At 39.7% G+C, this 26,360-nt stretch overlaps 3 protein-coding genes across 3 annotated transcripts in view; 1 reads left to right on the top strand and 2 right to left on the bottom strand.

Moving 5' to 3' along the window:
• Positions 1 to 26,360, bottom strand: part of siae (sialic acid acetylesterase) — a 301,364-nt gene that overhangs the window by 222,885 nt on the left and 52,119 nt on the right. The window lies entirely within an intron of this gene.
• mmp13b (matrix metallopeptidase 13b) lies at positions 248 to 6,966 on the bottom strand. Its single transcript, XM_083773927.1, has 11 exons — positions 6,853 to 6,966; positions 6,131 to 6,241; positions 5,297 to 5,424; positions 4,872 to 5,020; positions 4,203 to 4,328; positions 3,628 to 3,783; positions 3,106 to 3,226; positions 2,605 to 2,738; positions 2,125 to 2,284; positions 1,456 to 1,559; positions 248 to 1,174 (listed from the first exon to the last, which is right to left on the bottom strand). The coding sequence occupies exons 1-11, from the start codon at positions 6,949 to 6,951 to the stop codon at positions 1,074 to 1,076; spliced, it is 1,389 nt and encodes a 462-aa protein (XP_083630053.1). The 5' UTR covers positions 6,952 to 6,966; the 3' UTR covers positions 248 to 1,073.
• On the top strand, positions 18,244 to 25,860 carry mmp20b (matrix metallopeptidase 20b (enamelysin)). The gene is made up of 10 exons (XM_083773628.1): positions 18,244 to 18,409; positions 19,398 to 19,636; positions 20,516 to 20,664; positions 21,088 to 21,213; positions 21,511 to 21,669; positions 22,210 to 22,375; positions 23,302 to 23,435; positions 23,804 to 23,960; positions 24,763 to 24,866; positions 25,622 to 25,860. The coding sequence occupies exons 1-10, from the start codon at positions 18,275 to 18,277 to the stop codon at positions 25,720 to 25,722; spliced, it is 1,470 nt and encodes a 489-aa protein (XP_083629754.1). The 5' UTR covers positions 18,244 to 18,274; the 3' UTR covers positions 25,723 to 25,860.

The raw sequence follows: 26,360 nt of genomic DNA, 5'->3' as shown, positions 1-26,360 counted from the left end.
GGCAATTCCCAATAGCCTTGTCACTTGTTCTGTTGTTACTTTCTTCAGAAAGGGGTGTAAGCTCAAGCAGTGTCCAGTTTTTGGTCCCAACCATTTCCCTCTAACTACTACAACTAGTATTGTTATCTTGTTGTATTGTTGTGTCAGTCTCTGTGGAACATGTCCCACCAACATGTTGCTGCTCATACAACTACAGTATATGAGTATTAAGTGACAAATAAATCCATTGATTCTCTTGATGTTTCTTAACAACCAGTTTATTGTCATGTTTTACTTTTTCTGCTGGGTTAAAGGATATAACCTGCACACGAGCTATGTTTTAGACAAATTTATTTAAACAAATTACCTGATGAATCTCCTCCATGGATCGGAACATTGTCTAATTTGATTAAATAAAGATGTCTAAACCATAGCTATGTGTGCGTGTTGAATCCTTAAAATGTCCAAATAATAAACATTTCATAGTCATTTTATCTACAATAATTTAATACATTAATGATATCGACAGCACCTGAATGTCCCCCACCGGATTAATGGTCTAAAAAAAGAAAAGAAAAAAGTACTAAAAAAGTACTAATCAACTGCCATACAATTACTTTAGTGCCAGTGAAAAGAAACGTAGCCTGCATCTCCCTGCCCACAGTCAAAGTTTAGGTAAAATAGAAATTGAATAAATAGTTTCACAATACATCACAATACAATTATGCAGAATTGACCAGCATTCTGTGTCTGACAAATGACATTTTACGCATTTAGCTCACACTCTGATCCAGAGAGAAATTTGAGTAAGTGTATACTGTATAAGCTAGGGCTCAGCAATCCATTTGTAACTCTGAGGGCGTGTACAATTGTACAATTGTCTATCACTGTATAGACAGAAACTACAAACTAGATTAACACATTTTGGACTCCGTATGGAACCCCCTCAAGGACCCATGGGATTGGTGCTCCGGACCTCACTTTGAGAAGTAGAGCACTAGGTCACTGCTTTCCTGCACAAATAATAACATGTACGGTAAATGTCCAGCACAATAAGAAAATCATGTTTCCAGCCCATGAGTGGGACCACATCATCAGCAGTTGAGCATGGAGTTGGTTCTCAGGATGCGCATGACTTTCCTCGATGTGTAGCTGTACTCAAAACGTACGTGCTCATGGAAGAAATACAGGTATCCTGTAAGTGGATAAAGAACAGACAAGAATCACTACAAGATATACCTGCTAGTGAAAGGCTACTATACCTGCTGTTGAAATGACTGCTTTCAATAGGCTTTTGTATGTTCCTAGTTTAAGGCATGTTGTCTTCACTTTCTTTACACAATGATAAAACAAAGAAGCGATAGGCGATAACAATATAACAATGTAATATACAATACAATGTGATGAGAAAACAAAAACTAAACAGAGGCATATTAAGGAAGGAAGGAAGAAAAGCAATATAGTGTATATATTTACCATAGTGATAAGCTGCTGCATCAACCTCCTCTCCCATTCCAGGGAAATCTTTTTCAATTGACCGTGGATATCCTTCATCCATGGTGCCAGTATTTTCATCATAACTGTGGAGTGTACATATATATACACACTGTTTGTAATGCAACATGAGTGAACATTTTTATTTGGTTTTATGCTGCAGGACCACATTGGAAACCGGTGTTTCGTTACGCTTTAATGCGTTATCCTGGGTTTAAGTTATATTGTGATTTAACTTGTATATCTTTTACACAAGAAGCCTTATGTCTGTGCATTAACTGACTGAGCAGCCACTGTTGAGTTTAAATCTACTATAACATTTATGAAAGAACTGTCTGCAGTCCTAATGCAAGCCAGCTGCACGAGTAAACCTCTACAATGGCCACAAGTTTACGATTGGCTGTAAAGACTCTTCATGGTTACACATTAAATGTGTGTGTGCGTAATATGTGTATTTCTGACAATTACAAACTCTGTGCAAAACATTGTACATGCCTTTTTTTTCAAGAAATAGATTGACCACATGTTAAAGTTATGATCCCTCTTTGAGTCAAGAAGGACAACTAACTTAAATGTGGGCGATATGTTAAAGGGACATGTATTTCCAGTAGGTGTGCAACAACAATTATTGTTTGCCATCACACCACATACCTCCAATAGTGTTCCTCAGCAAAAAGCAAAGTCTTCCCTGTGTCTTGTATGTGGACGGCGGCATCAATCTCCCTCACAGTCTTGGGAAGGCCTAGTCTGTGGATGTATTTTGGATAGCCGTCCACCAGGTTGTAGCCATTCAGGGCCCACATTCGTATTCCTGTTGAAACACAACGCAGTGTACAGTACAACATGTGTTTCAATTAATATCTTATTGAATTAGCATTTATATTTTGACATTTAGCTTTGTGGTTCTCAATGTGGAGTCCAAGGACTCTCAGGGTTCCTTGTGGGGGGAGGGGTGCCTTACAGCTCTGTAACTATGAGAGTGTTCCATTTGTTCTGAAAGTCTATTCAGACCTAAAATGGGTCGCGAGTTGCGACCCTGCAGAGAAATACTGGACTGAACTCTTTGCACTGTCATGTGTGTGAGGACCAATTATGCTCCTTGCCAGTATGCAAAACGTTTTTACAACCCACCACTAAATATGAAGACCAGGTCCTTCTCTGGGTTCTCATAGGCGGCATCCACTTTATTGGGGAGAGAGGGCCAGGTGGACTTGATCAGAGTCATCTCAGGCTCTGGCATCTGTTGGTGAATTCGCCAGTAGAATCTGCCACACAGTATGGAGAAAACAGCTCATACAATGACCATGCAAAAGCATTTGCAACAGTTAATTGAACTTATCAATTTTAAATATTATAACAAATAATACAATTTAATAAAATATATTTTTGAAATAAATAAAATGATTTTGAGAATGAAACGATTTGCTATTTTTGCATGACATCATTGTACGATAGAGAAATAAATAGGGCCTATATGGACTACATGGTTAATGTAGCTTAATGTGTTCTAAGGAAATCAACGGGGGTCAAATAAAACATTTGTAAATGTGAACTAAACACTAACTAAACTGCCACCCTGTACATTTTGTTTCACATAATATTAGTGGGAGAGTAATCAGCTGTGTACCGTACCTGTCTTTAAAGATGATGGTCTCACCTCGGAGCTCAGTGACAGCATCAAAACTCAACATGGGGTCACATTTGTCTGGGGCATCCGGTTTGGGCTTCACTTTCCTCTGGTCTGGGTTTGGTCCTGTGAATGGAAATGAGATGTTTTAGTCTAATGTAGTGATTCCTGAATGGAAATGAGATGTTTTAGTCTAATGAAGTGATTCCTGAATGGAAATGAGATGTTTCAATGGAATGGAAATGAGATGTTTTAGTCTAATGTAGTGATTCCTGAATGGAAATGAGATGTTTCAATGGAATGGAAATGATATGTTTTAGTCTAACGCTTTAATTTCAAGGACCTCTCAGAGTTACAGACCTATCCATTTGGAACTCCCTCAAAGTAACCCTGAGGGTCCCTGGAACCCACTTTGAAAACCACTGGCATTATATCGCCCCTCCTATGTCGTGTTTGTCCTAACACAAACATTGAATGCCATTAACAATGTAAATATGCATTGAGTATAAATTATTTTATTTACCCACCATAAAGAGCTTGGATGCCTTCAATGTCATCTTCAGCCAGAGGATACCCTTTGGCATAAGAATAGACTGGGTACATGAGAGCACCTGGGTCATCAGAATGGGACATGCCAAGGGCATGACCAAACTCATGGGTCGCCACCAGAAATAGGTTGTATGCTTTTGGGAGGAAGGAAAGAAAGAAAGAAGTTAAAATAGAGTTTCTTCCGCAATTTCAAACATCCAGTCTATAGTTAACTAATAGTTACCTTTTTAACTATATTACGCTTGGGAACATGTCCTTTCTGATGTAACCAATGTCTGGTCACAATGTAACCAATATTTTGTCACAAATGTTTTCAAAAGGAAGTGTTATGGCATGAAACATGTAGGCGACATTGAAACATTTGCTATCAAATATATTATTTATACAATTTACAATGTAGGCATTTAGCAGACGCTCTTAATCCAGAGCGACTTACATTAGGCAAGAACAAAAAAGCATGGGAATACATCACATTTATACCCAATTTAGGGTCTACAATTAGGCTTTTGGATGTAATTATGACAGTGAATCTTCTGTGCACAGACACACGTACCTTCTGAGTCTTTGGACCAGTGTTCATCGTCATCAAAGTGGGTGTCACCACCAATATCCTTGCCAGGAGGATATGCATGAGCCAGGAGTCCATCAGGTCCATCGAAAGGGTTGTAGTCTCCATGTTCTAGATAATTCAGGAGGCATGGCCAAGAAGAGAGAACAGATCTTCACAGCTGGCACTTCAATATGTTTCATTTATAATTTGTTGTATGGCATAATCCAGGGTTCCCCAATTAATTTTCCTCAAGGGCCGTATTTTGACTAGCGTACCAGGCTGGGGGCCGAGTCTGCACGCGCGAGGTCTTGCCCCCATTTGAAAAGGATGCCCAGTTTGACATGCAGAGGCTACTGACCCCCATTTAATGCCATTTATATCTGGGACCCTTGAAATTCTTTCATGGGCCACAAGGGGTCGCTCTGTGGGCTGCAAATGGCCCGCGGGCCGCCTATTGGGGAACCCTGGCATAATCTGTTATTTCCAGAGATCGACACCGTCATATGATATGGAATTGTATACATTTGGCTTTATGTTACTCAACTGCACAGTTAGATGTTAATGTTCTCATGTCTGAATACATTTCAAGATTGAATATGGAGAGAGCGTTTCTGCCCGACAGCCACGTTATGGTATAGTAGGCTATGGTATATCAGAATCCTTTGACCTCACCTTTTGTTCCAAAGCTGATCATGATGTCAGCATTTCCCTCATTGAGCTTCTTGAAGGTCAGAGGGGTGACCTCAGACCACACGTTGAATGCATTGCGGACGGCTCTGTTCACATCTGCCTTGTTTAGATCAGGTGTGTAGTTCACTATCCTGGAATGAATGTCACAGGATGGACGTAATGTCACTTGCACTTTCAGCTCACAACACTTGTATGCAGCATTTTTTATTAACTTGTATTGTTAGAAATGAATAATAAAAGTAAGTTTCTGTGTGTGTGTGTGTGTGTGTGTGTGTGTGTGTGTGTGGCTATTGCTGTAATTAAATAAGACACACTTTAACAGTAAATTGATTAATTGTACTGTAATTGTACTGTATTTACTGTATAATGAACATGCACTGTATCCCGGTGTGTTATGAGACTCCCACCTGAAGGTGACATTGTTGTTTTGCCATTTGAGGTGTCTGGGGAAGTGGTTGTATTCCCCAATATCTGGGACCCCACATCTGGCCAACTTCATTACATCCAGAGTGTTGCTGTCCAAATTCCCTGTTACCTGCACAGACCATGAAGACAAATCAGAAAACAATATTGTTACTTGAGTGTAAAGCACTGCTCTTTTACTTCAGTTACATCTACAGTAGTGTAGTGAGTAAAATTACGTGTGAAAAACCCACAAGTGCTTTTGAGAGAAAATCATCAAGTTCGTGTATGATCCAGAAGGCAACCTTTAAACTATTAATATTTATCAGAATAATGTTGTGCTAACAATTTGATTAATTAATCTGCCAACACTGCAAAGCTCCAGACCCTGATACTGGATAGGAGGGAGTGGAGGGCAGTGATCCACAAAGCCATTCCCTTTGAATCCATATCTACATGGCTTCAGTTATGGGAGGTAAAAAGTAAAAACCTTAATGATTATTTTACCATTGAACTGTAATGTATTCAATTTCAAATCCATTTGCCATTACTGCACAGGGTCAATGACATGAGCAGCTATGCTGCAACTAGGGCGTTATTGCTGATCTAGAGTTGTAAGCCACAGATGACACAGGATACAGAACTTACAGAGGCAAGGAGATGAACCCAATTGACATCTGAACATGATGTGACTTGTGACATCTGACAAACTACGTTCCCTGATGCATCAGAATAAGTCATTTTAAGCCAATTAAACTCACTCTGCTAAACTGTAAAACAACGATATATATAAAAAACTACTAAGTATGATCACTAGTCTTAATTGTACATCTTGTCACCTTCAATTTGAAGAAACTTTGCATTTCCTTGATCTTGGTTCGCATGGTGTCAGAAGACTTCTGAGTTCCTTGGAGGCCAGCAGGAAGGCCATAGAACCGTCTCAGGTATTTCTGTCAGTGGTGGAAAAAGTACACACTTTATTCTTAAGTAAAAGTATCAATACTGGATGTAGAAACACTATTAAGTCTGCAATCAAAAAGTATTTGAGTAAAAGTACAAAAGTATTGGTATCACTTAAAGTACAAAAGTTCATTATGAAATATTATGAATGTCCCATTTCACAAATTTTCAATTGTATAAAATGTATAAAGATCATTTGAACATACTTAGCAGATGTACAAGCTCACAATGCGACACATTGTGAGCTTGTATGTCAGCTATTTTCAAACGGCCTAAGTGTATAGGGCTGAAGTGGTTAATCTATGTTTTGTAATAATAATCTAAATCTAAGTAACTATTATCTAAAGTTTTCAAATAATTGTAGTGGAGTAAAAGTATAATATTAATATTTGGGTTTAGTATACATGTATATGTAGCAAGATTATTAATGAAACGGCAATTGGAAGGCTCTCACCTCAAAACAAATAAAAAGTAGGCTACAACAAACACCACATATACCAACAGTCCAGCAAAGATAATTTATGTCAAAGTCAGCTGAATTCTACTCGATCTCAAGAATGTATTAAATGTATTAAAACAGTTATACATAATGTTACAGTACCTCGGCTAGGAACCAGTTTTCTCGCTCCTGAGCAGGCAAAGGCACAGCAGAGCAGTAAGCAGCGATGGACAGGCCGAGCAGCAAGCCTCTCATTTCCATGTTATCTCCGTCTTTGTAAAGACCAGCAATTGGGGTCGAACGTCTCTGAGGGGTATTTATATAGTGTTTTGTACACGCCAAGTGTCCTGGTGATTCATGTAAAAGCACCTAGCCACTTCCTCCATGTCCTTTAGAAAAAGTGCTAAAGTGCTTGTTTCTTGTTTGTGGTGTGGGAGGACTGCTTTGAACCCACCTGAAAATGCAATCATATCACATTCCTTAAACAAATGGTCATGACTTCAGTTTTCTAAATAAACTCATACCTCATACACAGTAAAAATCCTGTGTTAATTTATCCATTTGTAATTCAGAGTGTACTAATTTAAATAAACAGACCATTTATTTTGTGCGTGCGTGCGTGCGTGTGGCGTGCGTGCGTGCGTGTGTGCGTACGTACGTACGTATGTATGTATACTGTATGTATGTACTGTATGTATGTACAGTATTCTGTCTGAATTCTTGTCAGCTATTCATACATTTTTTTCCCCCATTCTGTCTCTTCTTATTTCAGGATGAGACGTGTGACTAAGATCTGCCAGCCATACTAAAAATATTTCAATGAAAATAATACAATTGGTGTGTTGCTTTATGATACACTGAATTGTGTTGTGACTGTGTATTTGGCCAAACTATTTACATTGGAATAAAGGGTGCCTATTCAAATTAAAAAATATGTTGTTTTGTCACAATAACAAAATGTGCTCCACAGACCAAGTCTGCATGTGGGATCAATTTCCTGCTTGACCTTCTGAATGTGATTCAAAGGTTCTGGTAAGCTCAATGTATTGCATTACCAACCACAAACTGAATAAGCAAAAAGAAAGCATCAAAGACTATTCTTCACATAACGTTAGGGGGGGACAATACAGTTTAAAGTATACTAAAACATAGGCCATAGCCGCCATACTAAAGCCAAACACAAGTTATATTTTTTTATTAATTTAATTAAAGTTAGGGCCTTCATCCTGAACCTCCCGCCCAACACTCCCTGCTGACAGGTGCCACCAACTCAGCCCGTAGGAGTGTCATGCAATGAGCAGTATGAAGTATCACCCTCCGCGACCTGATTCCCTCCCCGTACATGGGCCAATTGTGTTGGCATAGATGCTCTTCTCACGTTTCCAGACTATTGCCTCTCACAATTTCCAAATAGCATTCAGAGATTGTGATATAGTTGTCTGGCTACGCGAGCTACATAGATGCTTGACAAAGCCGGATGTAGCGGTAGATTCGAACCCACAACATCTGTGGCGGGCAGAGACTTTACCACTGCACCACACGAGCGTCCAAAATATTTATTTTTGATGATTACATGCAGCCGGGCTTTTCACTTTTCAGGGCAAGATAAAGATGACTGACAGAAATAGTTACCGTAAGATATGCAACATACTGTAGTTGAGAGTACCGGTAATATTTATAAACTTAATTTAATCCGGCCGCCTTCTTTAGGTAAGGGTACCTCACATTTCAGGTTGGTTTTTAAGGTATTAAGTAAAGTATAGCCAACCACTTAATTGTTAGCACTGTGATTTTCAGAGTTTATTTTAAATATGAAAAGTGATCGAACAAACAAAAAGGTATGAGTGCACACCAGTAGTGGGGAGGTGCTGACCGCAGGAGATAAAACTTTGACTAAGAAAAGAAAGAGGCCGCACAGCTCGTAGTCACGATGCCAGAAACTATTTTACCAACGTTTCGGCAAACAGGTTGCCTTCTTCAGGGTATATGAAAAATATGAAAAGTGAAGAATAATTGGGAGAATACCTCATTTTGTAGTCTTCTGTATGTATTGCCCTGAGTTTTGCATTGAAATTTAATTTCTATGGCCCAAGCACACATGTCTGAGATGTTATTGCACAGTATTCACAATTTCATATACTGAAGAAATGGAAGGACACACAGACCACCTGTGAGTCACTGCCTAGTGTCACTGCCTGGTGTCACTGCTTGAGTCATTGCCTGGTGCCTCACTGCAAATGCAGTGAGGCACCAGATGTTGTTCCTCCCAGCATACAAGCTTTAACAGATGTAATTTTTATTGTTTGATGTTTTTTATGTTATCTTAGAGCGGTCCTCTCAAAAAAATAAAAATAAAGCTTGAACTTGAACTATACTGTTAGTCTTGTGTAGCAAGACAACCTCATTTATTCCACAATCTCGGTATGATGGAAGCATTTGAAGTCTGGCAACAGACTACTATACTGTAAACATTCCTAGACTGCCATTTGGAAGAAGAGACCTGGAAAGAGCGTTTGAGGTCATCCTTCCAAGCAACCGCCACCTCGTCACATTGCCATCACAATGACAGTACAACTGTCTGGCTGGTCAACAGAGAGCTGCTTCTCTGAAACAACCACCTCCTTATAATGACAGAATGGCCAAAGCACGTAGACTTGGAGAAAACTTGCCATTGTTCACTAGTGGTTTCAAGAAGAAAATGCACAGTGCATTTGTGTGATAACATCAGGATACGTGTAGAGTACAGTACCTGTGGCTAATAGATACCTGGTGTTAAGGCATGTCAAGACATGCTACTGTCATGTCTGTCCTTTTGTGTGTGAGTGCGTGTTTGTGTGTGTGTATATGTGTGTGCGGTGCACGTGTGATCTTAGACATCTAATTATTGTCAGTTGCAATGATAATGGAATTCTTGGACTGCAGATGGAATGTGTCAATTATCTAATGTGTGAAATAAGCCTTTAAGAAAAAAAACATGACATTCAAGATGAAATACGTCATTGCCATGTCTCCCACGGTTGCTACTGGAATTTGTGTCAGAGTGCTTGGGATAAACCATAGACTGTAAGGGATAAACAAGACATTACTGTAACAAGATGCTTGCAAAACATCCGTTTCGAGGTTCTCAAAAAAAGTGCCTGAATGTTGCAACTGTTTTTGTTTTTACACTTCACCATTATACCAGAGCTGATAGTCTCGGTTGACGCCACGCTTGTTTGCTCAGTGTGTGTCTGAGTCAGGTCTGGGGAAGTAGGGTTGGGGGATAGTTGGGGGGATTTTTTTACAGTTATTCTGAGATGGACACTGACAAACACACAAAACACAACAGAACAGCATACAGTATGAGAAATGAGAATACACATCGTACGCAATATTTTCTGTGTAGCCTACTTATATGGACTATGGAGACAGTAGCTATGCTACTGTACATTATATTTCTGGGATTAGCTACAGATATGAAGGATACTTTTCTCACTATTTAGAAATTTATTTGAAAATGTATTAACTATTAATCCTTTAATCCTAAATGACATGCCTAATAGTGATGCCAAATGGAAAGTGGTTATACAAGCCCTTAAATTCGTAATCACATGAACCCTATAGTTCATTCAACCCTAATGTTGGTCAACTTTAGCGTAAATAGAAGATCTACAAGCTCACAACATGACCACAATGCAACAAATTGTGTGCTTGTATAGACCATTTTTGTCAAAGAGATTTGGTTGGCGGAGGGCTAAGAAGGGACCAAAGTAGACTTAAGACAAAGTAGATTTAAGTGATTACCAGACATTCTAACCTGTAGCTTCAGTGTCATGTCTATCTCTACATGCCTGGTGGATGGTTTTGATTGTGTTTTGATTTTATAGACCAGGTCCATGTAGCCGTTGAACCACAGGCCCAAAAGCTCAAAACTAATGCTTGGAATGGATTCAGAATCATGAAAAACCCCTCCTAGTTTGACATGTCACATGCTACTTAAAGTATGATGCAATTTTGCTTTATATTGGTTGTCTATGGTGGGGTATACAAAAATGGCCATAACTTTTCGCGATATTGACGGCAGAGCAGACCTCTCATTCTGTGGCCCTTAATGACCAAATGGTGGAAGTGAGGGGCGCTAATATATTAAAGTCTAACTCATGTTGATTAGGTGATGTAATGGTGATGTAAAACAAACGGTGCCAACACAAACATTAAATTCTGTTTATTGTTAATGGATTTTAATGTTTGTGTTAGGGACAAGATGACATACATGTTCCCTTCATTGTCAATGGTGTTTTTATAACAAACATTGAACTAAAAACAAACGTGTATATAAGAGGGCCCTCAAAAATACAAATAAAAAGTATGTCATGACATCACAGCTCCTCTCAAACTTCGGATGGCTGGCTCCCCGGCTAATGGGCCAGGGTCACATAATGTTACCATTCACATAATAGGCCCTGGCTATACTGTAATTATAACACTGCAGCTGTAAAGGAACATGTTTGATCATATTTTTTTACAGCCATAATGAAGCAATTAAATGAAATGATATGGTGTGATTCAGTTGTAGGCTATATATAGGCCTAGCATGCACACACGCACGCACACACACACACACACACACACACACACACACACACACACACACACACACACACACACACACACACACACACACACACACACACACACACACACACACACACACAATTTATGTATGTCCACACAGATGAAATTGCATACAAGGACATAATTGTAAACACAGTTTTTGTATTGAGTTGTACTTTTGTTTGAATTAAATGTACTCATTCAGCATATACTGTTTATAAATCAATACATTGAAACTGGGACTCAACTGATGCAAATTACAGCAATGTTGTTATTCAATTGAGCCATTTACACGTATATTAATTGCATTTCTGTTATATTAAATATGCTAAAGTGGCTTACATTTATTTAAATTGCCTTTGTACATGTTTTTTTTTTTTAATAAACAAAACTAAAGGAAGTTCACATTGGTGCTGCATTATTTCATAGGCCAGTGGTCTACTTCAACAGGAGAACAAGATTTTTGAAAATGACTCAAATCATGAAGGCAGTGTCCATTGTTGTTGTTCTTGTTGTAGTAACGACCCAGCACACTCAAACAAAAGAGGCTGATGACCCCTTGGGCCCCCTCAACTCTCACAAAACTAGACACTTTACCCCCCCCCCCCCCCCCCCCCCCCCCCTCTCTCTCTGTTTAAAAGTACAGGTGAAAATATAGTACCCCTGTAGCCTACAGGTAAAAAGAGAGAGAGACGTGGATATACACGGCTTGGCAAGCCGTGGATATACAAGCATGTGTTGCGTACACATGCAGCGTGTTGTGAGCTTGCAGATCGTCGGTGCCACTCACCATGAATCCAAGCAGAGGTCCTCGTCACAAGTTCAGGTGCAGCATCCATGTTGTTGTTTGTCAAATGAATATGATGCATGGTTAATGAATGGCTCACCCCCCTGTTCTGGAAGTTCCATTCTGGAAAGGTGTTCCATTCCTCCATTGTTACTAGTTGTTGTACTATTCTGTTATGTCTGCCTAAAAGTACACAGTTTAAACACAACTCTTCTTTACTTTAAAAACTCAGAGTCATAATAACAACGGCAAAGCAATATCATCACACATCATGTTGTATGTCAAGATTGAAGTAGTCGATCCCAGATAATCCCCCATTCCCCCCAATCATCACAAAGGCAACACAGGAATATGCCATATACCGGTAGCCCGATTTAGAAATACTCACCACAGGAGGGCAGCAGAGACTCGTGTTCACATTCTGCGTCAAGGATGCGACAAGGAAAAATAATATTTTGGACAAGTGCTATGTTAACATTCCAAATGCATATGTAGCCAAATTTGGCCCACCGATAGAGACCTCTGACCACAATGTTGTGTGCATGACCCCAGTCTATAAATCCAAATTAAAAAGAGGGAAGCCAGAGAAGAAGGTAGTCAGGACATGGACAGATGACAACAAGGAACAACTTGCAGCATGCCTGGACTGGACTGATTGGGACACGTTCAGAGATGGTTCATTAGATGAAATCACCACAGTTACAAACGATTATATTCATTTTTGTGTACAGCTGGTTGTTCCTACAAAGGAGATAAAAATATATCCAAACAACAAATCATATGTGACAAAAGATATAAAAAATGTAATAAATGAAAGGAAAACAGCTTTCATAAACAAAGATTTTGGTGCACTTAAATTGGCAGATAAAAAGTTAAAAAGGCAGGCAAAATTGGCACATAGACAGCGTCTGGAGGATGCATTTAATGCCAACGATCACAAAAAGGCATGGGATACTATGAAATCTATGACAGGAATGTCAACCCCAACGAAACATATTGTGACCGAAAATGAACTTGTCTTTTCCAATGACCTAAACACCTTTTTCGCCAGATTTGAATCATTGGACAATTCCTCAAAGTGCACTGAAATACTGAAGGCTGTAACACCTGCCCCCTCAGACAGAATTACCATCTCTGAAGAGGATGTAAGGAAAGTGTTTCAGTGTACTAACACAAGGAAAGCTAATGGGCCAGATGAATGCAGTGCTTTTCTCCTCAAACACTTTGCATCTGAGCTGGCTCCAGTGTGGCAACCAATATTCCAAACCTCTGTAGACAGTACTAGACACACACACAATTCCCCTGTCTTGGAAAACCTCACACATAAAACCACTACCCAAAATCCAATGTCCAAAAGAACATAAGGATTACAGACCCATAGCTCTCACTTCAGTGATTATGAAATCACTTGAAAGAATACTGTTACAACATCTTGTCAGTATAACCAAAGACAAATTCGACCCCAGTCAGTTTGCCTACAAAAAGGGTTGCGGTACAGAGGATGCGGTTGTCACACTGGTCCACTTAATTACAAAACACCTAGATAAGTCAAATAAGAATCATGCGAGAGTGCTATTCTTAGACTTTTCTTCAGCTTTCAACACAATACAGTCTGATATACTAGTGTCAAAAATGGTACAGTTGGAACTGAATCCATACTTAATTCACTGGTATGCTTTTCTTACTAACAGAGTACAGAGGGTGAAAGTGAACACAACCCTCTCATCAGCATTAACTACTAATGTTGGTGCTCCCCAGGGTTGTGTGAGCTCAGCTGTACTTTTCACCCTTTATACTGACAGCTGTCGTATTGAGGAATGCCTGTCTGAATGTCGCACTGACACACCAGACCAATACATTCTAAAATACTCAGATGATACAGTTTTGATTTCTCTCCTAGATAGTTCCAGTGATCCTGGACTGCACCAACACAGAGTAAATAAGGTGGTTGAATGGAGTGATAACAATGCTCTCATCATTAACACAAAAAAGACAGAAGAGATTGTTTTTGGTACACCACCAGAGATACACAGATCCCCCATTACTATTCATGGTGAACCGATCAACCAGGTATGTTCGTACAAATACCTAGGAGTAGTAATAGACCATCTTTTGTCATGGAAAGATCAGATTGATTCAGTGTGTAAGAAAACAAAGCAAAGAATCTACTTCCTTTGCCGTCTAAGATCCTTCGGTGCTAGTAGACGGATTCTTCTTTTGTTTTTCACTTCTGTTATTATGAGTGTTCTTCAGTACTGTAGTACCACCTGGTATGGATGTTTGTCTGCAGCCCTAAAGTCACAACTGCTGCAACAACTGAACATTTGTTCAAAGATTCTTGGACAACAACTTCAGAAACTTTATACATCCACATATGATAACAGCATCCTAAGGTTAGCAAGGAATATCACCTCTAATACTAAGCATGTGTTGTATGGAGAATATAGGTTGCTACCTTCAGGAAGGAGATATGGTGTACCAGCATACAATAAGGTCAGACTAAAGAGGTCCTTTGTCTACCAGTCGACCTTGAGGCTTAATCAGGAGATGTAGTAGCCACAGGATAATCCAAGCGGTGGATATTGCTCATGTCTTTATGTATGTAAATTGTCTTGTTATTTGTGTTTTGTATATGTGTTTCTGCATACTTGGCTGCTGTGTCGCAAGACAAATTTCAGTGTGAACTGACAATCAAGTACTATATCATATCATATCATATCATATCATATCATATCATATCATATCATATCATTCTGGGATGGCAGCTGCATACCTTTGGGTGTTGCCTTGTTTTACCGTTCCAGGTATTGCATTATAATCTAGGTGCACCTTAGAGCAGTGGTTCCCAAAGTGGGGTCTGGGGGCCCCTAGGGGTATACTTGAAGGAGTTCCAGGGGGTACCTAGCTCAATTAGAGATATAGTTAGGAACCAAATGGACCCTTATGGGTCTGTAACTCTGAGAGTTACCCTAACGGGTCCATTTGGTTCCATTTGTACACTCTCAGAGTTAAATTGACAGTGTTTTACAATATAAATTGGGGTACCAGAGGGGTCTGTCTACATCAGGGGTTCTCAACGTTTTTGGCTGGGGACCCCCGGAAATGCTTTGGCCATGTATCGCGTTCATTCTTAACAATCTCAGATCTACAAGGTCACAATATGTCACGCCATGTCACGTTGTGCACTTGTAGATCTGCTCTTTTCAGTGTGTCACATCTGACTTGGTGCACAACCAAAGTATTAATCAGGCATTACAATGCATTTTAATTAGGTTGATAAATTTGATCTGTTATATGATGAAATGATTGAAGTCGATCCACTGTCATTAGGCCTTCGCTTGCTCTTAGTGGATAGCTTTCATGCCCTGAAGTTGTTTGCGTTCATTGTTTGTGGTTTAAAAAAAGCTGTTACTATAGTGCAGATTGTGTAACTTTGTTCTTGTAGCGTTGCAAATGCATGCCCTTTCTGGCTCATGAGCTTCAGGCTATGGATTGTGAAACCCCTGAGAGGAATGGAAAATTGAACCTGGCTTGTTTCTTCAGTTCAAAGATATAGCTACAGTATCAAGTATGGGGGAATACATGATATCCATCCATCTATCTTCAACCGCTTATCCATAGTCGGGTCGTGGGGGCAACAGCTCCACCAGAGAGCTCCAGACTTCCCTCTCCACAGCAACATTAGTAACTTCATTCTGGGAATCCCGAGGCAATCCTGGCAGATTTTGGAGATATAAACCCTCCTTCCAGCGGGACGTGCATCAAGGACCTCCCTAGGGAGACACTCGAGAGGCATCTTAGAGGACCACTTCACCACTTTTCAACCTACCTTCATATAATTGGTCCTCACACGATAATAAAAAATCACACCTGTGTGACTGTGAACCGAGTGGTGCAACTCCCCTCTCCCCCCTCCTCTCTCTCTCTCTCTCTCTCTCTCTGCTCAGCTTTATTATGGATATCAATGAACCTAGACAATCAGTAGTTGGATTTGCGTCCAGCAGGTGGCAGCCATGTCACATACTTCTCTCTTTCCAATGTCACGCATTCGCACACCACGTGCTCATGACGGATACCCACATGATACCCACGGACATTCCTGATTGTAGGAGTGGTTGCACCACTCAAAAATAAATAAAAGCGTACAGCCCTTATATGAGAAACAGACTGAGTAGGAAAACATTGTGGTATATTATCATGAACATTAGTGAGGACCAATTATATGAAGATAAGTTGAAAAGTGGTGAAGTGGTCCTTTAAGCAGATGCCCAAACCTCCTGGCTCCTTTCCAAGCGAAGAAGCATGCCGCGACTCTACCCCGAGTCTCTCTAGTCTGACTGAACTTCTCACCCTAAGGGAGATGCCAGCCACCGGTCTGAGAAAAGTCATTTTGGCCGCTTGTATCCGCAACCTTATTATTTTGGTCATGATATGCATATCATGCATACAGTAATCATACCTGTTGCTACTGTACCGTATGTGGAACTATACTACGTTACCGCTTTTGTGCCTTACGTTATGTATATAGGCTATACTCTGCTGTTGGGTAGAAACCAGCTACTGTAATTCCAAAATGAAATTATTATTATTATAATTTTGGAAATCAAGAAAAACAGCAATACTGCCTCATTAAAGTTGGTATTGTGACTTTATATTGTCAGTAGTGTACTTGCATGACAGGGGAGAGAGGGTGCAGTTAGCTGCTTTAGCAGACAGTTTGAGGATCCAATGGACAATGGAGTTAGGTTAGGCGATATGTTTTTAACCAACACACACGCGCACACACACACACACACACACACACACACACACACACACACACACACACACACACACACACACACACACACACACACACACACACACACACACACACACACACACACACACTTCTGAGTCATTTTAAAATTACACCAGCTTTTCTCTCATAAAATGACCTGAAACTATAGTAACCTGTTCCACTCACAGCAACTATTTTCTTTAGATATAGGCCTATTGGTCCAAGTACCAAAACATGCCACTTTTCTTTTAGCAATGTTTTCCTATAGCTCAGCTGATTGTCCTCAGACTGACATGGGGTCCGTTCAATGCAGCCACAAGTGTTAGAGCTCTGGCACCTTCTCAGTGTAAAAATGTATCTTGGGGAAAAGAAGTAACGCTCGAGCTGGCGTAATTACCATGTCTGAATGGGCTTTCCCAACTTGTAACCTCACAACTCTCAGCCCCACTCTCTTGAATGTCATGATCACTGGTGCGTAAACTGACTTCACCACCTTATCTATATGCCCACAAAGCCAGACCCAGAGGAATTCCGCATACAGGGGCACAAAGGATCCTGGAAAAGCGGGTCTGCGTTTCCCCGGCAAAGGAATGCTACAGGTCACATAAAGGCCCACAACAGCCAATCAAGCCTAATTGTAGCCTAAATTTTACCATGGAACCACCCTCACCACTCCAGTCATCCTGGCTGGCGGCCATTTTTATTTTTCGAAGGCCCCAAATCTCTCCCTGCAATTAGAGACAGTTTTGGGTCCTTTTTATAGAGCTCTCTCATTGAACAGATCGCCATGGATATTCTAAAACAAGGCAAGAATAGGCTTTGATGCCATTATTTTGGGAGAGCTTGCAGAATGCGTGGGACTGAAACATTACATTGTGTTGCATCAGAACCGATAGTGTGTGTAGGTTAGTTGAGTTGGCCATGCTCTACAGATGTTCTATATATGGAGAAAATAAATCAGATTTACAGAATATTCTGCAAAATAACTCAATTAAAACTTGTGTTTACCTGTGAGTCAGTAACTTCCAGAACAAATCCCTGGGTTTGTTACGGATTGATCCAGGTCTTGCACATGGGTCATCTGCAAAGTTGGATGGGAATGATGTCAGTTATAAATAAAAAGATGGAATTGATCATATTTGTATTATGTTCAGTGGTATATGCATGACCTAAAATGTTAGTTACAGGAAAAGAATGGTTCATTCATTCCTTTTCTCTCCTCTTTTTTTTTTTGTCTTTGGCCGGTAAGTAAACCCCTCCCTAATTCCATAGTAGCCTACTGTCTGAGGTTTCCTTCGGCTTTGGCGTGGTATGAGTCACAATAAGCATTTAAAAGGCTTTCTCATTAACCAGAACTCCTTTGCAACTCTATGCGTTTTTAAAACTTGGCCACTCTAGTTCCCATAGTGTTAGAGGTGTGGGAAATGCATGTCATGTTGCTGTCCTGCTGCTGTGTCCTGGTGCTGGTTCTACCCGTTCCATGTTTCACGGCACCCACAGTCATTCCTGAGGGAGACTGGTACTCTCCTGCGCCACAGAGTGACCTGAAGCTTGCCACAGTAAGTGCATAATTGAATGGGCTTAATTACAGATATTTGGAATTGACTGCATGTTGCACAATAATCCTATGCTAATTTGAAAACAAATCCATCTAAGTTCCATGCAGCAAGGCTGGCTCTTAATGTGAGTGGGATATGGAGATGATCTTTTTTATCCATTTGTGTTTTGCGTGGGTGGTGGGGGGTGGAGGTAAATAATGGGCATGCCTCTGAGTCTCTAGCAGCAACTATACCATGCCGTTTTAGATTTGACCAAGCCACCTAATTTATTCCTATTCATTTGTATCTACTGTCTCACTCACTTAGTATGTCTTTGTCTATATGTTTAGACCAAATGTATTAAGCCAGGCATGAATGGGTGCTAATAGCTATATATATTTAGCTTCCATTATGTTTGTTGTAGGGTAATATGTCTAGATGTACAGTAATGACATAAACTAGGAAGGCTCATAATTTAAAACATATACAGCTTGACATTGTGTTCTCCAAATAGCAAATATATTAACGTGTAGTTAAATTATTCACATTGACACATAATTGTCTCTGATATGATGCATTGTATTGTAAAGTATATAATCTGCATATGAAATTCTCATATCTAGACCGTTCACCACCAATAACCAGTTCTGTTTTTAAAGGTAAGTAACCAGGTTTAGCCAAGGGGAATATATACAGTGTATAGTTCAAGATTCAAGAGGTTTTATTTGTCAATAACTCATACAAGTAGCTACTGTACAGTAGGCTATGTGCTGTGAAATGTTGGCATGACATGCTCCACAGAGATATAATATAAAGATAGTAAACCAAGGCATACCTTAGGTAGAAAAGTAAAAACTTTAACAGCAATAAAGAATGAACGTATAGATTATGATGGAGAATAATCTGGGATATAGACAACTATACTGTACATGCAGTAGAAAAAGTGCATATAGTGCAAGGTTTTGTCTTCAATCACTCAACATGATAAAGGACAAATATGTTTCCGCAGGAATATCTTCAGCAGTACTACAACCTGAAAAAAGAGCCTTTTGGGCGCAGGAAAAGGAGTTGGCCCTCGTTTACCTCCAAGGTAAGGGACATGCAGGACTTCTTTGGGCTGAACACAACAGGTACTCTTGACCCAGAAACGCTGGACATGATGCAAAGCCCTCGCTGTGGGGTCCCCGATGTGGAAGAATACAACCTGAGTCAGGGAACCCGATGGAACAAGAATGTCATCACATACAGGTAACCCAATGATTTGTATAAAGCTAAGAATTGTAATGAGCGGCCAACAAACCAATTATTACAAAAAGCCTATCGACTAAGATTTGGTACCAATTAAGCAGCAATGGTGGTTTGGAACCAAGTACCAAATAAATAATTGAACACAGTGTGGGTTAAATTATATTTGCTATATTTGTGTTGCTTTAACCTACATTGGTGACTTGTGGGTGAGGTCTGCAATGAACCAACAATGAAATGAAATTATTCTAATAACAATTACTGAATACTTTTGTATTTCACACAATCTGAATTGTCTTTATGTAAACCCCACCCGCATAGACCCATTTCTTGTAAAACAAAATGCTAAGGATTGTTTGAAACTGCTGTGTGGCCATAATGGTTGATAATACAATACATTATTGATGAAGTAATTGAAAAGGTCATTTCCAAAACATTATGGGGGAAATTGTCTATCTAAATAAGTGATTCTCACTAACTCCAGGGACCTCCATTATGCATTAGTCCATGGATTTGATATGAGTCATGCACTGTGAGCCACTGGGACCCACAATTACAGTACACAGTAAAATCCTCAATTTAACCTACACACAATGTTACAGACCTGTGTAAGGGTTTGGTTTTGGTTCCTAACTATCAATCATTTAGCTTGAGACCTCTTTGGACCCCCTAAAGGACCCCTGAGGGGGGAATCCATAGCCACAACGATGCTGCCTCAAATGGGGTTGCATGCTTGCATCATTGCATGTGAATCCAACCTGCATCCAACACAGAATTTATTTTTCATTAGTACTTGATAAGATACAAATCTGTCATCATACTGTCTGCAGATACTGTATCTCATTTCTGTGGGGAATTATTCAAATGTTTTCCATGAGACAGCATTGGCAGGTACACCAGAGATTTACCACGCAACACTGTCGACTCTCTGGTTGCGTCAGCACTCAGTATTTGGGCGAGAGCCAGCGGTCTGACATTTGTCAGGTCATACACCCGCAGCGCTGACATCATGGTGGACTTTGTCACCTATGGTGAGTATCTCCTTTGATTAAAGTAGTGGATCGATTAATTTTGTAGGCATTTCATTTCAGTTTTTTTCAAGTGGATACATTTAAATGTCGTTGGCACTTTTAGCCACAGTACCTTGCATTAGTATACTGTAGTACATGTGGTAACAGGTGGTAGTGGCCTTTTGCTGATTGTGGAAGACACATTTCATACAAAACTGCATTAAACATAACAATAACAATTTTCCACCATAAACCACAGCAGCACGCCACGCGCAGCCCCAGTAGAAATCGAACCCATAATTATGGCAGTGTTTAGTGCTAGGCCCTAACCACTGAGCGTCACAGTTCATTGGGACGAGTGATTTATATTGGTATATGTACAGTAACAAGTTGTAATGTGGTTTACTGTTTTCTGTATCATATTACCTGGATCGGATCATGAAGTGCATGGTGACATGTATCCATTTGATGGGCCCAGGGGCACACTGGCACATGCTTTTGGTCCAGGAGACGGCACCGGTGGTGACACACATTTTGATGATTCTGAGCTCTGGGCAGCAGGAGGAAAGGGTACCAGAAACCATTTATACACTAATAAACTGTATATAATTATACCTGTTGGACACTTGGAGGTGACATGGAATAGTCTAGTTTAATTTTATGCCAAATAGACATACCGGTAACAGAAAAATGATTCTAAAGTAAATAGTGCCCTACAATTCTATTAATAGAATAGCATTCAATACCATAAAAGCATAAAAGCAGTTTACTTATTCAGTCATGTGACATCTGAAATGTGGTTCTTAAGAGAAGCATTTTTATGCAGTGCTGACATTTATTTTAATCATTTTCTTTGTACTATTGCAGGATTCAACCTGTACGTGGTCGCCGCTCATGAATTCGGTCACGCTTTGGGGTTAAAACACTCCAGAAACCCAGAGTCACTGATGTATCCAACATATAAACCAACTCGTGCACTCAACATACTCTCCAGAGAGGATGTAGCAAATATCAATGCACTTTATGGTAAATATTGTTTGTTTGAAATAATATAATCTGGTTTTAATGCTATAATCTTACAGATTACACATACTGTAGGTACAGTATGGCAACATCCTCCATTAAGATACAAAAACTGAACTTGATTTAAATATTTCATTTAGTCAGCTAACGCTTGTGAGTCTTCCTCAAGTCCTACTGACAAGTCAATCAGATAAAAAGATGAAGGGGAAAATCATCCGAAAGCATGAATTTTGCAATTAGACATGGAAAACCTTTTAGCTTTTTACTTTTAACCTGTCCCCTGCTAGCATGTCAGTTGGCGCTAAGCTTCAAAGCTATAATTCACATTCACGGTGCAATAATAAATTATCATACAACTCACACATGTAACACTATACTGTCTCAAACGCTGACGAGTGACGAGTCGACCCCCCCCCCCCCCCCCCCCCCCTATAAAGACAAGGCTTTCTATTTATGGATACATATATTTTATGTTATTGTGTTTTGAAAGCAAAGTGAAGCAGAAGAAAAGACATAAGTCTGGACTGCTATTTATTTCCTCAGGTCCAAACAGAGGTCGTAGGCTGCAGAGCAGCTGGAACACTCAGTACAACCCCTGGCTGTCAGGCTCTCTCTTCCCTCCTCGTCTGATGCGGAACAAATGTGACCCAGACAGGTCCTTTGATGCTGTGTCAACCGTGGGTGATGCAACCTTCTTTTTCAGAGAAAGGTAACCTTGTGATCGATTGTGTGATCGATCAATCAATCGATCGATCGATTGATTGATCACACAATCAATCAATCAATCAATCATTTACAGTTACAGGTACAATTGAGGTGAAACTCTTATTTTTCAGGCTTCACATTTGCAGTCAAAGGAGTAAAAAGGAATTAGAAGTAAGGAACGGTGAATAGAAAAGCTTAAAACAGCCTGACAATATCAGCATGATTAAATTAGTAGTATGTAACTCAAATAAGTCCTAAATCACATAAATAGTGCATTCAGTATAGTGCATGTCAGACAGTATTATGTAGCTTAGAAAGTCCCACATGAAGTCCTATCATAAATATTGTATGTGCATAATGTGCATCAGAATAGTGCAAATCGATGCAAGCGACAGTTTTATTTAACAGCCTGACTGTTGCCACAGTCTCTCGTTACGGCTCTTGCTACTCCGATCGCTTGCCAGGTCGAGGGCGCGGTAGAAGTGCGAACAGCGCTGTGGCTGGGGTGACCGTCCGGCGTCCGTCCCTGATGTCCGTGATGATAGTACTTGTGTAATCTATCTGAAATCTGTGATGTCCGTGATGATAGTACTTGTGTACTGTATCTGAAATCAATCCAAATCCAAAAAGGACACAAGAGTGCTTCAACTTGCATATAAAACAGCCTCCATTTGAAGTTCTTTGTGACAACTTTGCAACTGTCTCTGTATTGTTGAAATTACATTTTAATCTCAATATAGCCACAAACAAGAGAAGCATTCCTAGAGAATGTAATTTCTGTTTATTAACTCTCACATTAGCAGGAATATATGTATAGTCTATTCAAATGAATACCAGTGGTTTTCAGTGCAGTAAAAATAGCACGAAGAAACTTTGTTCTCTTCCAGAAGATATTGACATGCACTGCTTCTTTCTTCTGTATCCTATCAGGTATCTATGGATCAAACATAACAAGCAAAATGACACCAAGGAAGGTCCCATCACCAACTTTATGCCTAAGATTGAAACCAACATCGATGCTGCCTTCTGGGTGCCGCGCAAATCAACTGCTTACCTCATTCACGGTAGCCAGTTGAAAACATTCTGCTCCACACAGGGGCAGCATCAAATCATTTCATGTAAAATTGATGGATATACTGTGTGTGCATGGTGAAGGTTGTCAGGATAATGGTGACCCATATTTTATTCACATAACAAAGTCATGTAACTGTAAATGTATCAAGATACCTACAGGTCATAGTCAAACTCTTCAATAATGTGAAGACACTGCAAATCCACAATATAATTGTATGCCATCTTAAAAACACCATTGCTTCACTGTTCATTTATGAATTTTTAACTTATCTGAGAACTTATCTGAGAATGTACAAATGGAACCATTTGCACATTCCAGTGTACCTCTACATCAAACGTGTGGTTCATGTCATGACAGAATCCATGTACTGGACAGTGAAAGGCTCTCTTGTAAAGGGGAAGCCCAAGCCACTCACCAACTTTGGGTTCCCCACCTGGGTCCATGAGGTGGATGCAGCGGTGCACATCATGCAAACAGGACGCACCTTGTTCTTCATCCATGACATTTACTGGAGGTAAGATAACAGTTCAAATGAAAGAGAGAGAGAGAGAGGAGAGAGAGACACACACGTTTAATTATAAACAGAATTCACCCATTTATAGCAGTGATTCTCAACCTGTGGGCTGGGGCCTGGGGCCGTGAGGTTACTGCAAGTGGGCCCCCAAATAACTGTATGTATTTTGTCTTTAAAATTGTGACAGTGATAAAAAGGAACTTTTCCATCGATCCAAGCAGGAACATTGTGTTCAGTGATTGAGCATACAAAACATGCTCTAAAAATGCATGCGGCCCACCCATCTGACCACTTAACACGGCTGCCGTGTTAAGTGGTCAGGACACTTTTACAAGCGAACACTTTTACAAGTGGACCCTGGGCCAGAAAGTGTTGGAAACCACTATAGGATTTCCCTGTGCTGTATAGCCAATGTATAACCACAGGAGGTTTTGGTTTACTAGGGAAAAGTTGAACATATGGCTCCACAGATTCTTTAAGTGTGTATGTACTGAATGCAAGTTGCAGACAGAGGGGGGTGGGGGTAAAGGTTAAAAGCTATTTTTAGATTTATTGCTCACTGGCATATTTTTCACACAAATAACCAGTTGTGTCAACTTGTGTGACCACTTAATATATATATATATATATATATATATATATATATATATGCGCACACACACACACACACACACACACACACACACACACACACACACACACACACACACACACACACTATGAACTTTGTTTATTGTTTAGTTTACTAGATTACAGTTTGTAATTACTTGTGATACCCATTGTTTATGACATGGCTTTATAGTTTCAATGAAAATAGAAGAGTCATGGATGTTGGTTACCCAAAATACATCAGTGAGGACTTCCCAGGACTCAACACAACAATAAGTGCAGCTCTTCAAAAAGATGGTGAGCCATTTTTTCTTTCTTTTTTCTTGTATTTTGTTTCCACAGAATAAGTATTGTTTAATGTGTGTTAGTTGTTAAGCTGAAGTGTTATGGTAAATTAATGGCAATTCATTACAAAATGCCAAGATCACGGCAAGGACTTTGTGGTCACCAGCAATATTTTGGGCACAAATGTCCAGCTTTTGGTGGTTATCTTGTCTTTCCTTCAGTTGTTTTCTGTAATTTCTCAAAACGGTCAAGTCAAATATGTTCAACATCATCCACATAATATATCTGCAGTTGGCAGACTGGTCCATGTTGGCTTAGTTAAATGGATGGAGCAATCTTTTCAGCCAACAAACTGTCTACACCTTCAGGGTCTTTTGCAACATAAATGCACTAGCAGCTGTCATGGGTATAAGAATGCTAATTCACCAACATGCAGCATCATGTGTTTGACACTGGGGCTGTTCAAGGATCTGCACTATCATTTTACACTATATAATTTACTCACTCATCTTATTTAGTTCAATTACAAAAATGAAAATGTTATAGTCCCAGTATATGGTGCCTGGATATAATTGTATTGTATCGAGTTCAAATCAAAATTTGGTGAGCGACACTGCAGTGCGACAACATATAGATAAAGCTTCAAGCTCTCAACCACAACAACGACAACTAAATAATTTCTACTGACAACAAAGACTACACTACTACTAACACCAGAAATCACCACATGGTGGTAAATCCTGAAGATTTGATTTTTGCCATCCTAGGTTTTATCTTCTTCTTCGTCGGACCACAAGTCTTCAAATATGACTACACCCAGCAACACGTCGTGGGAGTTGAGAAAACAAACACCTGGCTGGGATGTTGAAATCCTGCTTCCACAGAATATTGAGGAAATGAACTCCAATAAACTTTATTATAGCACTAGAAAAAAGAAAACAAAAAGAAAACATTGTGTGAAGTGTCTCAAGTCTTATTTATCATTAAAATATTGTATTTATCGGTATACCACTGTGGCCATCATTTGTCCAAATAAAGGTTCTAGCATGTTTAGCACGCATTTGTGGTTGTCATTATGTAGACCACTGTAAAGTGCTCCAAGCACGGTTGTCTGATGTGGTGAGTTTATATGAATTATTTTGATCTGCAGTAATATACCGTGCATCGTCACTTTGGTGGTGGTGGATAGATGGACAATAGTTTTTTCCCACACTGCTGCATGTACAGTAGAACAGTTGTATTACAGTGTAGTGCAGGTTTTCCTGTACTGATTTGGTATCTACAGTAAGTGATCACAATAGGTTTACAGTTAATCTCATACTATATCTGTATAATTCAAAACCACATTAAAAAACCTTTGCAATAATCTACAAACAATGATTTGCATTACATTTGACATCACAAGCATGCTGTTTGCAGCCTGTTGCATTATATAATATCTTGAAGAGTAGACGAGACATGGTATGTAGACATTCCACTTAAAGATGATTAAAACCACAAAGCCTC

Source organism: Protomyctophum parallelum, assembly GCF_964188405.1.
Source record: "Protomyctophum parallelum genome assembly, chromosome: 9".
In the NCBI taxonomy this organism is placed as follows: domain Eukaryota; kingdom Metazoa; phylum Chordata; class Actinopteri; order Myctophiformes; family Myctophidae; genus Protomyctophum; species Protomyctophum parallelum.
This window is presented reverse-complemented; position numbering and strand designations above follow the sequence as displayed.

Bases quoted from the DNA above. Each gene is read 5' to 3' on its own strand.
- mmp13b (XM_083773927.1), bottom strand. From the start codon at position 6,951: ATGGAAATGAGAGGCTTGCTGCTCGGCCTGTCCATCGCTGCTTACTGC. The intron at 4,329-4,871 runs GTGAGGTCAAAG...TGAATTATCTAG, and splicing joins GATCAGCTTTGGAACAAAAG to AACATGGAGACTACAACCCT. The intron at 3,227-3,627 runs GTGGGTAAATAA...TTCCATTCACAG, and splicing joins AGGCATCCAAGCTCTTTATG to GACCAAACCCAGACCAGAGG.
- mmp20b (XM_083773628.1), top strand. From the start codon at position 18,275: ATGCATGTCATGTTGCTGTCCTGCTGCTGTGTCCTGGTGCTGGTTCTA. The intron at 20,665-21,087 runs GTGAGTATCTCC...CGGATCATGAAG, and splicing joins GGTGGACTTTGTCACCTATG to TGCATGGTGACATGTATCCA. The intron at 23,961-24,762 runs GTAAGATAACAG...ATGGCTTTATAG, and splicing joins ATCCATGACATTTACTGGAG to TTTCAATGAAAATAGAAGAG.